The sequence below is a fragment of the Chlamydotis macqueenii genome, chromosome 11, assembly GCF_036417535.1.
Source record: "Chlamydotis macqueenii isolate bChlMac1 chromosome 11, bChlMac1.mat, whole genome shotgun sequence".
Taxonomy (NCBI): Eukaryota; Metazoa; Chordata; class Aves; order Otidiformes; family Otididae; genus Chlamydotis; species Chlamydotis macqueenii.
The window spans coordinates 520,861-534,000 of NC_141566.1; the positions used below are offsets into that span (position 1 = coordinate 520,861).

The 13,140-nt window shown below is 51.0% G+C and overlaps 1 protein-coding gene and 2 long non-coding RNA genes across 12 annotated transcripts in view; 1 reads left to right on the forward strand and 2 right to left on the reverse strand.

The window, feature by feature from the left end:
• The window catches only part of LOC147599313 (uncharacterized), a 151,434-nt gene that overhangs the window by 126,799 nt on the left and 11,495 nt on the right, over positions 1-13,140 (forward strand). The window lies entirely within an intron of this gene.
• Positions 4,320-7,638, reverse strand: LOC147599320 (uncharacterized). Of its 2 annotated transcripts, XR_015259785.1 has the most exons (4): positions 6,776-7,638; positions 6,309-6,471; positions 4,960-5,073; positions 4,320-4,504 (listed from the first exon to the last, which is right to left on the reverse strand). It is a non-coding gene; the product is annotated as an uncharacterized LOC147599320 (long non-coding RNA). The 2 variants fall into 2 exon arrangements; XR_015259784.1 differs by lacking the exon at positions 4,960-5,073.
• LOC147599321 (uncharacterized) lies at positions 9,980-12,953 on the reverse strand. 9 transcript variants are annotated; one of them, XM_086756441.1, is made up of 11 exons: positions 12,915-12,953; positions 12,765-12,812; positions 12,605-12,645; positions 12,438-12,519; positions 12,227-12,328; positions 11,011-11,075; positions 10,731-10,775; positions 10,578-10,623; positions 10,445-10,514; positions 10,290-10,370; positions 9,980-10,175 (listed from the first exon to the last, which is right to left on the reverse strand). In XM_086756441.1, the coding sequence occupies exons 5-10, from the start codon at positions 12,323-12,325 to the stop codon at positions 10,291-10,293; spliced, it is 405 nt and encodes a 134-aa protein (XP_086612567.1). In that variant the 5' UTR covers positions 12,326-12,328; positions 12,438-12,519; positions 12,605-12,645; positions 12,765-12,812; positions 12,915-12,953; the 3' UTR covers positions 9,980-10,175; position 10,290. The 9 variants fall into 9 exon arrangements, 6 of the variants coding, with proteins under 6 accessions (XP_086612567.1, XP_086612570.1, XP_086612566.1 ...); XM_086756444.1 differs by lacking the exons at positions 12,765-12,812; positions 12,915-12,953 and having other exon boundaries at positions 10,453-10,493; positions 12,605-12,701; XM_086756440.1 differs by lacking the exons at positions 12,765-12,812; positions 12,915-12,953 and having other exon boundaries at positions 12,605-12,701.

The following is a 13,140-nucleotide window of genomic DNA, read 5'->3' on the forward strand; positions in this document are numbered from 1 at the left end:
CAGTGATGGAACACAAATACAGTACAATAGCTCACAACAGATCTCCACATCCAGTCTCTTCCAAGTAGCAGGGAGCCTCCCTTCAGCACCCTCCTCACTTATATACTGAGCACGATGTCACATGGGATGGAATAGCCTTTGGCTAATTTGGGTAAATTAACCCCAGCTGTTAGCTAATTAGTTAACTATCCCAGCCATAGGGGCTACCAGCTTCAGTTCTCCACCCAGCTCAGGTAAATATTAACTCTATCCTAGCCAGAACCAGGACACTCCCACACCAAAAGTGCCAGCCAGTCAAGCTCTTGCTGCTCCTCACCGGCCACTGGCATCCCATCTACAGCACCACAGACATCGGGGCTCCGGGCTTTCCCTGACCAACAGGGCTTCGACGTTTACCACCAGCTGAACATGGGCGCCCACTGAAAAAAAAACCCCCAAAATTACGAACGTCAGACGATTGCTCCCACACCCAAAGTGCCAGCCAGTCAAGATCTTACTGCTCCTCAGCAGCCATTCCCAGTGCATCTACAGCACCACAGACATCGGGGCTCCGGGCTTTCCCTGACCAACAGGGCTTCGATGTTTACCACCACCTGAACCTCTGCGCCCACTGAAAAAAAAACCCCAGAAATCACAAACGTCGGACGATTGCTCCCACACCGAAAGTGCCAGCCAGTCAAGCTCTTGCCGCTCCTCACCGGCCGTTGGCAGCGCATCTACAGTGCCACAGACATCGGGGCTCTGGGCTTTCCCTGACCAACACGGCTTCGAAGTTTACCACCAGCTGCACCTGGGCGCCCACTGAAAAAAAACCCAGAAAAATCACGAACTTCAGACGATTGCTCCCACACCGAAATTGCCAGCAACAAAAACTCTTGCTGCTCCTCACCGGCCATTGGAGGCGCATCTACAGCACCACAGACATCGGGGCTACGGGCTTTCCCTGACCAACACGGCTTCGACATATACCACCAGCTGCACCTGGGCGCCCACCGAAAAAAACACCCTGAAAAATCACGAGCATCGGACGATTGCTCCCACACCGAAAGTGCCAGCCAGTCAAGCTCTTACTGCTCCTCACCAGCCATTGTTAGCGCATCTACAGCACCACAGACATCTGGGCTCTGGGCTTTCCCTGACCAACAGGGCTTTGACGTTTACCACCAGGTGCACCTGGGCGCCCTCTGAAAAAAAATCCCCAGAAATCACAAACGTCGGACGATTGCTCCCACACCTTAAGTGCCAGCCAGTCAAGCTCTTGCTCCTCCTCACCAGCCATTGTTAGTGCATCTACAGCACCACAGACATCTGGGCTCCTGGCTTTCCCTGACAAACAGGGCTTTGACGTTTACCACCAGCTGCACCTGCTTGCCCACTGAAAAAAATCCCCGAAAAATCACAAACGTCGGACGATTGCTCCCACATCGAAAATGCCAGCAACTCAAGCTCTTCCTGCTCCTCCCCGGACATTCCCAATGCATCTACAGCACCACAGACATCGGGTCTCCGGGCTTTCCCTGACCAACAGCGCTTCGACATCTACACCCAGCTGCACCTGGGCGCCCACTGAAAAAAAACCCCGAAAAATCACGAATGTCAGACGATTGCTCTGACACCGAAAGTCCCAGCCAGTCAAGCTCTTGCTGCTCCTCACCGGACATTGCCAGTGCATCTACAGCACCACAGACATCGGGGCTACGGGCTTTCCCTGGCGAACAGGGCTTCGACGTTTACCACCCGCAACACCTGGGCGCCCACTGAAAAAAAACACCCTGAAAAATCACGAACGTTGGACGATTGCTCCCACACCGAAAGTGCCAGCCAGTCAAGCTCTTGCTGCTCCTCACCGCCCATTCCCAGCGCATCTACAGCACCACAGACATCGGGTCTCTGGTCTTTCCCTGACCAACAGCACTTCAACATTTACCATCAACTGGACATGGGCGCCCACTGAAAAAAAACCCCGAAAAATCACGAACATCGGACGACTGCTCTCACTCCGAAAGTGCCAGCCAGTCAAGCAATTGCTGCTCCTCACCGGCCATTAGCAGTGCATCTACAGCACCACAGACATCGGGGCTCCGGGCTTTACCTGACCAACAGGGCTTCGACGTTTTCCACCCGCTGCAGCTGGGCGCCCACTGAAAAAAAACCCTCAAAAATCACTAACGTCGGACGATTACGCCCACACCGAAAGTGCCATCAACTCAAGCTCTTGCTGCTCCTCATGGGCCATTGGCAGCGCATCTACAGCACCACAGACATCGGGGCTCCGGGCTTTCCCTGACGAACAGGGCTTCGACGTTTACCACTCGGTGAACCTGGGCGCCCACTGAAAAAAAACCCCGAAAAATCACGAACTTCAGACGATTGCTCCCACACCGAATGTGCCAGCAACTCAAGCTCTTGCTGCTCCTCACCGGCCATTGGAGGCGCATCTACAGCACCACAGACATCGGGGCTCCGGGCTTTCCCTGACCAACAGGGCTTCGACATATACCACCATCTGCACCTGGGCGCCCACTGAAAAAAAACCCCGAAAAATCACGAACGTCGGACGATTGCTCCCACACCGAAAGTGCCAGTCAGTCAAGCTCTGGCTCCTCCTCACCAGCCATTCCCAGCGCATCTACAGCACCACAGACATCGGGGTTCCGGGCTTTCCCTGACCAACACGGCTTCGACGTTTACCACCAGCTGCACCTGGGCGCCCACTGGAAAAAACCCTCGAAAAATCACGAACATCGGACGATTGCTCCCACACCTTAAGTGCCAGCAACACAAGCTCTTTCTGCTCCTCACGGGCCATTGGCAGCGCATCTACAGCACCACAGACATCGGGGCTCCGGGCTTTCCCTGACCAACAGGGCTTCGACATTTATCACCAGCTGCACCTGCGCGCCCACTGAAAAAAAACCCCGAAAAATCACGAACGTCGGACGATTGCTCCCACACCGAAAGTGCCAACCAGTCAAGCTCTTGCTGCTCCTCACCGGCCATTGGCAGCGCATCTACAGCACCACAAACATCGGTGCTCCTGGCTTTCCCTGGCGAACAGGGCTTTGACGTTTACTACATAACACCTCTCCGATAACGTATTTAAGAAGGGGAAAACAGGAAAAAAAAAAAAAAAAAAAAGAGAGAGAGAAGAAGACGTGAAGCAGCTGAGTAGGGGCATAGAGGCGGAGGCGCAAGCCTTGTGGGCCTTGCACCCCTCACCCTCTGGCCTCCCGCCGGGCAGCCGACTGGGCCCCGACTTGGCCCGGCCTGGCTGCAAGAAGTAGAGAGGAGATGAGAAGTGAGTAAGATGTAAAAAGGATCCTGAGAGGCGTCTGACAGCCTGTTGTGAGGAACGGCTGCAGATGCCAAGGTCAGTGAAGGAGGAGGGGGAGGAGTAATGCGGCTCCTGGCCAAGATTCCCCTGCAGCCTGTGGTGACGACCATGGTGGAGCAGGTTGTCCCCTGCAGCCCATGGAGGTCCACGGAGGGGCAGAGATCCACCTGCAGCCCGTGGAGGACCCCACGCCGGAACAGGTAGAGGCCTGAAGGAGGCTGTGGCCCGTGGAGGGCCCGCTGGGACAGCTGTTCTGGAGGGACTGCACCCCGTGGAAGAGATGACCCACGCTGGAGCAGTTTCATGAAGGACTGTGCCCCGTGGGAGGGACCCCACGCTGGAGCAGAGGAGGAATGCGAGGAGTTCTTCCCCTGACGATGACACAGCAGCGTAAAACAACGCCTGATGAACTGACTGCAGCCCCCATTCCCTCTTCCCTCCTGTGCCGCTCGGGAGGGGAAGGTAGTAGAGATAATGTTAAGCCCGGGAAGAGGGAGGGGTGGGGGGAAGTTACCTTGTTCCCTGTCTCATTCTCCTGCTAGTTTTAGAAATAAATGAATACTTTTCCCCAAGTCGAGTCTGTTTTGCCCGTGACAGTAACTTTAAGGATTTCTCCCTGTCCTTATCTCAAACCTCGAGCCGTTTTCCTTATATCATCTCCTCCTATTCTCACGGAGGGTGGGGGGAGCAAGAGAGAGAGACTGTGTAGTCTGGTCCCGATCGGGGCTGAACTACGACAACATGTCAACAACTAATGCTCAGACCTGCAAAATGGGTGTCGCCTATGTGGTTTTAATCATCGCAACTCAATTATATTGACCAATGTCTGTTGGGGGGGGTAACCAAAAAAAAAAACCAACAACCACAGAGAAGAGGTGTTAGAGACTCAAAAAAAAAAAAAAAAAAAAAAAAAAAAAAAAAAAAAAAATCACAGCTCCCAGAGCTGTGGCAAAATTAATGACAGCAAAGACCAACAGCAACAACATTTAGTAGTGAAATTTGGCTTTATGTCCATTTATGAACTTAAGAAACTCTGCAAATCTACACCTCAATCCTATGAATGACTGTTCCTTTTTCCAAAGGACAAACTTTCTTACCCAAAAGTTCTAGATTGAAAGCTCCACAAAACAGAAGGTGGATTGAGCCACAGGACAACCCATCATCACCACTCTAATAAAAAAAAAAAAATAAAGAAAAAAGAAAAAGAATAAAATATAAACATCAGTTTCCATCCTGTTTCATTCATTACATTGCTACTGGCACCTAGGTCTGAAAACATTACCTATACTAACACCACATATTGCCAAAAATTGAGATATGCATATAAAAATAAAAGGCTGTTTCCAACTTGCCCATAACACTAGTATGAAGCAACAGGAGAGAGGCACTTGACCCTAAAGAAGGTAACGGGCAGCTCTTAATTTATAGGACATGAAAGTTCATTCTTTTACCTGAAAGGAAAACATTCGTAACTATCAATGGACCAACTTGGGAATGAGGGATGCTCTCTTAACTGCAATTTTCACCAGCTTTTCCACACTGGCAGCAAATGGAATCAACCATGCAGAATTTTCTGCATGGGACACAGAAAGTGACGATGGAGAAAGAGAAGGCAAACACCTAACCTGCTTGTCACACGCAGCCAGCGGGGAAAAGACAATGGAGGATTGTGCCAGCGGGGCCATCCTGGCCTTGTATCCCAGGAGCTCTGACCGGCCGGTTTCTCTCCCCTTTACCACCTACCAGGGGAACACTGACATGCTGTGCTGCTGCCTCGCCCGTGTCCCCTCGAAGTGGGGCTGCCCCATGAGACCCAGGGGACCCCCACCTCACTTTCTGCCCTTGGCAACAGGAATGGGAGACGCCCTCCACACACAGACAGAAGGATGGCTCACCTCCCTGCTGCTCGTAGGTGTTCGTTGGGGACAGCCCTGTCTGCGCCTGGCCTCTGGGAGCATGGTCCGGCCAACAGACACTCCAGCTAATTGCAGCTCCTGCTCATTAAGACTGCTGGTAATTTTGGCTGTGGCTCATGCATGCTTCAAGCAGCAGACCACCTGTCTGGGTCCAGCTCCCGCTTGCCACAGTTCTGGCTAACGGAAGCCCCGGCTCTGCACTGAAGCTCCGGTTGATTTCAGCTCCTGCTCCTGCTCCTTACCAGCTCCAGCTATTTGCAACAGCCTGGGCTTTTGACAAGGTCATAAGGGAATCGCTGTCATAACTTCAGTACTACTATTAAAGGTCATAGCTGTACATTGCATAAGTATTAAATAGTTTGTATGATTAATTACCTAATAACTATTCTAGGCAGCATAGAAGAAAAAGCTGGACTCAAAGGAGGACATGGGGGACCTGAAAAGCACCCTTCCACCCAGAAACCACCTCAGACATCAAGCTCGGTCTGGCATGTGCCGGCCTCCTGACCTGCGAGGTCCGATACGACCAGGCTCCCACCTCCAGAGAGGGGCTGCAGACCCTGCCCACTCCCTGCTGTCCCCTGCAGCCCCCAGTGTTCTCCCACTTCCCTGCGCAAACAGCACCCTGGCTGCTGCTTTTGGACCCCATGCCAGCTCACTTAGTGCCTGTTTCTGAGCCCAAAAACCCAGCTTCTGAGCCTGTTCTCAAGCACCAAAAGTGCAGGAATGGACCTTGTGTTTCTAAGCCCAAAGCCAAACAACCCAATCTCTTTCTGAGCCCCAAGATGCACCACACAAACTAGTTTTCAAGCCTCAGGAACAGAAGTCTCAGTCTCCACTTTCAGGCCCCAAACCAGCTCGCCCTTGTTGCCGCGCGACAATGAACCGACCCCCTCTACCGGGATCCCATCCCGGGGAGAGAGACACAGACACGGATGCCGTGGAGTCAGCTCTCAATTTACTGCTGCATCGCATCGCAATATATACCCGTACGCCTGCTATGCAAGCCCGTACACCCGCTATGCACACAAACACACCCGCCCCCTACGCCCACGTACCTATCCGTGCCTAGAACGAGGCATTGCGTCAGCAAGCGCACAAATCATTGCGGTCCATTTTTCCTGTGCACATGCAGCCCCGCTCGTAGCCTTGTTGCTGCCTTGCAGGGCCCCACACGCCCTGGCTGTCTTCTGACTCCCTCTGCAGTCCCCATCTGCGATGCTGAGGAGCGGGGAAGGGTGCAGCCATCGCAGAGCCCTGACCCCCAGGGCCTGACACGCAGCTGTGGGAGTGCTTGGGAACCAGAAAAAAAAAAAAAACTGAAGAAAGGGCCCAATGGGCGCTATGACAAGGTGCTATCTCACATCACTCATAGGTTCAGCCCTTCAAATTAAAACAAAACAAACAAAAAAAAAACCTCACAAAACCAAAACCACACACCACCATAATTTAGTCATATAGCCACAAGGCACAACTTCCCTCTAATAACACACATGAGCCTAGCTTCTTACCTCCCTCTGCTTACCTTTCCTCCATCGCCCTGCACGGCTCATCCCTCTGCATCTGTAGAAACATTAATATGAAAAAACAGATTAAAAATTCCAGATGCCTTGTTTCAATTTAGGAATATCATCTACAGCCTAACGACAGACTGCCATTAAACACCATAGAGAAGCCAGATATTAAGCCCTACACATACAAACTTGAAAAACTCTGAGATTCCATCCTCTCAGTTAGCACTCTAGCTGCCTCTCCCAGAAGGCTCCTATCATCCCCTCGGCTCCTGCAAAATGCTAAAGAAACCACTCTCCTCACCTGCTGACGACACTCGCTTCATCCGACGTGACCATACCATCTTTGCCTCAACCGTCTAGGCATATCACCATATTAACCACAGACTCTTATCGCTCTTCCACCTCACGCTGACTCTATACCTCCGGGCAGGGCGGCTCCAAGCCAAACACACACATGGACAGAGCGACGCTACACGGAACACTGTGAATTAGGGGCCTCAAAGATTAGAGAAAACTCTGGGCCCGAAAGATGACGCCCAGACAGAAGATGCCGTTAGAGAATAAGACCTGCGGGACTGGGACAGCGATAAGAGAGGAGGCTGTCTTGCAGCGCTAGAGAAAGAACAGAATGTTGTGGCCTGGTACAAGACATTACTCTCAAACCTGAGAGTGCGCATGCATGCGCAAGAAGCCTGGCTTCAAGACCTAAAAACATCAGAATGCAGGGAAGAATTCCCAGTCCATAAAAACGGATGGCTAGAGAGCAGAGTTGCTCGCACAGTTAAGAAGGACGCCAGAAAAGAGGATTGTCCCTAAACTTCCAAGACGCAAGAATGATCCACGTATTACGCTTTGTGTTACAAGAGAAGAAGGGCCCGATCGGGACCGCACTGATGAGTACTGCCATTTGAGGTGCCAATGATGGTGCCTGAGGCGCCTGCCGTGCTCCTTGAGCAAAAGGAGGACATTGAGACTCAAGGAAGGTCTAAAAGACAGAAGAATAACCACACGAAAGACACAGACACAAACACAGGCTGGAACTGCCCTGCCCGGTACATAGTAGCATCACGCATCAGTAACCCGTCTCCTTTACCTGCTGAAAGGGACTGTTCCTGGACAGGCCTTCCGCTCCACACCAGCTATAAAACCCCTTCCTGCAATTCCTAACCTCGCCATCTCCCTCCCCTGACGCCTTTCCAGCACCCTGCCTCAACTTAACTTTCAGAGGGCTGGGAGCCTAATTCAATCCTCGACAAAACCAACTCCGGTCAATCCACTGGATTATTCCTGCAGTCGCCAGGTCCCACTTCATCATCTGTAAAACAGAACAAAAAAAAAAACCCCTCACACCAGTCAGCATCATAACACAGACATTGCCCAAAACCAGCCTCACCTCAGACACGTCACAACGTTCCAAGTGCCTGCTCTGCATCAATTCCAGAGTCAGATGCGGCGCCTGTCCTTGCTCGTGGTACCTAAGAACACAAGACACGCAAAATTACCATTACTCCTCTCTGCTACCCGACACGCTTCAGCGGTTCACGGACTTCTACAGGCATCCCGCAAAATGAAAAAGAAACAAACATTACAGAGTTGCCATGTAACACTTGGCTCTTAAACACCAACCTGGCTTGCAACTGCCTCACCTTCTGGGACTGCTCATCCGCGCACTTTATCGCCCCTCCGAGCCTGAGAGTGGCACCTATGAAAACCCAAGCAAAACGAGACATGCTGAGATACCACCCAAAACCTCAGTCTGTCAGCATCTATGCCCACTCTCCAGCTCCTTTACCTTGACAACTCGCCCACCTAGGATCCATCATTTCGAGTTGTCACATTGAGGCTGGCACACCTGCAAATCCCAAACAACACGGGTTGATTAAAACTTCACCAACCACTGAAAAATAACCGCTATTTCAGCCCACCAGTCACCGCTCACCTTGCCCAACTCAACTCCGGTGCCCATCTCTCACGGTGCTCATCGTTTCACACTGTCATATTTTAAAATAATAGAAGTACTATAATTTAGTCCTATAACCACCCATCACTCATTCCCTCTAATACCACACACCAACCCACCTCTTTACTACGCTCTGCTCACCTCTCCCCCGTCACCCTTTAGCACACGACTCGTCCCTCTGCATCTGTAGAAACATTAATATCAAACAAGTCAACCTCATGCAACGCAATAACCTAAGAATTCCAGAGGGCTCCTTGTGGTTCAGCAGTACTAAATGGAGCCCAACTACAGCCTGCCGTTAAAAGAAATACAGAATTCAAACATTAAGCTCTACATGTACAAACCTTCACCCTTTTGAAATGCCATCCCCTCGACTGGCACTCTGGTGGCCTCTCCCAGATGGCTACCATCATGGCCTCAGCACCCCCAAAATATTGCAGAAATGACTCTCCTCACCTAGTGACAACAGTTGCTTGATCCCAGATGACCGTACAACCTTTGCGTCTACAGTCTAGACATATAACCATATTAACTGCAGACTCTTATCGCTCTTCCACCTAACCCTGGCTCTACACCTGTGGGCAGGGCAGCTCCAAGTCAAACACACGCATGCATAGACCATCACTACACAGAACACTACAAACTACAGACCTCTAAGATCAGAGAAAACTCTTGGCCAGAAAGACAAAGCCTGGATGGAAAAATCCCACTGAGAAAGAAGACCTACGGGACCAGGACAGTGATAACAGAAGGCTCTGTGGCAGCGCCAGAGAAAGAACAGAACATCGTGGCCTGGGACAAGACATTAGTTTAGAAACTGAGATGATGTATGCGCAAGAAGCCTGGCTTCAAGACCTAGAGAACGTCAGGATGCAGGGAAGAATTCCCAGTCCATGAAAATGGACGGCTAGAGAGTAGAGCTGTTCACGCAGCCGAGAATGATGCCAGAAAAGAGGACCGTCCCTAAACTTCCAAGACGATAGAACGATCCGTGCCTGAAGCCTGTAACTCCATAAAAGAAGGGCCCGATCGGGACCGTGATGATGAGCACCGGCGTTCCAGACCTCAGAGCTGGCACCCGAGGCATCTGCCGTGCTCCTTGAGCAAAAGGAGGACACCGAGACCTGAGGAAGGTCTAGGACACAGAAGACAGACCACACAAACAAAACAACAACAGACGCAGGCTGGAACTGCCCTGCCCGGCACACGCCAGCATCATGCTGAACAGTAACTCACCCCCTTTTACCTGCTGAAAGAGGACAGGCCTTCCGCTCAACACTATCTTTTTAAGTCTTCCCTACAGTTCCTAACCTCATCCCCTCCCTCCCCCGACCCCTCGCCAGCACCTGTGCCTCAACTTAGCTTTCAGTGGGCCGCGAGTCTCAATCCATCCTTGACAAGAAAAAACACAGGCACCCCACTCCTGCAGTTGCCAGGTCCCTCTTCCTCATCTGCAAAACAGAAAAAAAACCAAAACAAAACAAAACAAAAAAAACCCCAAAACCTCACACAACAGTGCCATCACTTAGCATCACACCACAGATACTGCCCAAAACATGCCCCACCTCAGAGACATCCTAGCGTTCCAGTCCCTGTTCCACACCAATTCCAGAGTCGGACAGTGTGGCTGTCCTTGCTTGGGGCACCTAAGAATGCAAAAGACAGAAAATTACCGTTGTACTTGCAAGAAATCACCAGTCCCACTCTTCTCTCCGCTGACCAGCGCACTTCAGTGGCTCACAGAGTTCCACAGGCAGCCCACACAGAACCTGCAAAACAAAAAAAACTCGCTACGCCAAGTTGCCCTGTAATGCTTGGCTCTTAAATGCCAGCCTGGCCCACAACTGCCTCACCTTCTCCAACTGCTCATCAGCGCACGTCACCGTCCCTGAGTGGCACCTACCAAAACCCAAGCAAAAGGGTACGTGGTGAGATACTGCCTGAAACCTCAGCCTCCGCGCACCTATGCCCGTTCTCCGTCTCCTTTACCTTGACAGCTCACCCACCTAGGTATGTCAGTTCCAGTTGTCATATTGAGGCTGGCGGAGCACCTGCAAACACCAAACAATATGAGTTGATTAAAACTTCACCAGCCATGCAAGACCTGAAAAGTAACTGCAACTTCAGCCCACCAAGCACCATTCACCTTGCCTGAGTCCGCCCCACTGCCCAACTCTCATGGCACTTGTCGCTTCTCACTGTCAAATTTTACAATAATAGAAATACTATAATTGAGTCCTGTAGCCACCCATCACTTGTTCCCTCCAATGCCACACACTCACCCACCTCTTTACTGCGCTCCACTCGCCTCTCCCCCATTGCCCTTCGGTGCACAGCTCAGGCCTCTGCATCTGTACAAACATTAATGTCACGCAAGTCAACCGCTAGCAGAGCGAGAGCTGAACAATTCCAGGGATCTCCTTTTGATTTAGGAGTACCAACTGGAGCCTGCCATTAAAAGAAATACAGAATTCAAACATTAAGCCCTACACACGCAAGCCTTCACACTTTCTAAAATAAATCCTCAAAACTGGCACGCTAGCGGTCTCTCCCACACGGCTCCGGTCATTCCCTCATTGCTCACAAAATACTGCAGAAATTACTCTCCTCACTCACCTGCTGACAACAGCTGCTCGATCCCCAGATGACCAGACAACCTTTGCCTCAACAGTCTAGGCATATTCACCGTATTAACCACAGACACTTACCATTATTCTACCTAACTCTGGTTCTACAACCCTGGCAGGGCAGCTCAAAGCCAAACAGACACGCATACAGACACTACACAGAACACTACAAACTACAGGCCTCTAAGATCAAAAAACACTCTCAGCCAGAAAGATGAAGCCCAGACGGAAAACATCATCAGAGAACATGGACCTGTTGGACCGTGACAGCGATAAGAAGAGGCTCTCTGCCAACGCCTGAGAAAGAGTAGAACATCATGTCCTGGGACAAGACCTTATTCTCCAAACTGAGAAGTATGAGCAAGAAGCCTGGCTTCAACACCTAAAGAACATCAGGATGCAGGGAAGAATTCCCAGTCCGTGAACATGGACGGTTAGAGAGCAGAGCTGCTCACACAGCCAAGAACGATGCCAGAAAAGAGGACTGTCCCTAAACTTCCAATATGAGAGAACAATCCAAGCATTAAGCTTGTAACTCCATAAAAGAAGGGCCCGATCGGGACCGTGATGATGAGCACCAGCGTTCTGGACCTCAGAGATGGTGCCTGCCGTGCTCCTTGAGCAAAAGGAGGACGCCGAGACCCAAGGAAGGTCTAAGACACAGAACCAACAAAACAACAAGAGACGCAGGCTGGAACTGCCCTGCCCAGCACATGCCAGCATCATGCTGAACAGTAACCCACCCCCTTTTCCCTGCTGAAAGGGGATTGTTCCTGTACAGGCCTTCCACTCTACACGATCTTTAGAAGTCTTCCCTACAATTCTTAACCTCATCCCCTCCCTCCCCCGACCCCTCGCCAGCACCCGTGCCTCACCTTAGCTTTCGGAGGACAGGAGTCCGATTCCATGCATGACAAGAAAACACCACAGTCACCCCACTGGATTATTCCTGCAGTCACGAGGTCTCTTTTCATTGTCTGCAAAAAAAAAAAAAAAAAAAAAAAAGCCAACACCAACCCTCTCACAACAGCACCATTATTCAGCATCACCTTAATCAAAACAGACATTTCCAGCAATCTGCCCCACCTTGGACAAACCGCTGTATTCCGCTCCCCTGGTCTGTGACAGTTCCAGAGTTGGACTCTGTAGCTGTCCTTCCTTGTGGCGCCTAAGATAGCAAAAGGCACAAAATTACCATTACGCTTACAAGACATCAGCAACCCCACGCTCCTCCTCTCTGCTACCTGGCTCACCTCGAACACTCACACAGTTACAAAGTCAGCCTGTGCAAAACCTGCAAAACAAACAAACAAACAAAAAAAAAAACCAACAAAAAACCCGCCCACCACACTACACTGAGTTGTCATGTAAAACATTGCTCTTAAATGCCAGCCTGGCTTCCAACCGCCTCACCTTCTCGGATCACTCTTCAGTGCATTTCACTGCCGCTCCAAGTGGCACCTACAAAAACCCAAGCAAAACAAGACATGCTGAGATACTGCCCCCAACCTCAGCCTGCCCGCACCGGTGTCCATCTCCTGCTCCTTTATCTCGACAGGTCACCCATCCAGGATCCCTCAGTTTGAGTTAACACACAGAGGCTGGTGCGCCTCCTGCAAACCCCAAACAACATGGGTTGCTTAAACCATTCACCAACAATACAACACCCGAAAAAGAACTGCCACTTCAGCTTGCCGATCACCGCTCGCCTTGCCCGAGTCCGTTACGGTGCCTGTCTCTCGTCGATGCAGACCTTCAAATTAAAAGGAAAAATAGCAATGTATCAGTG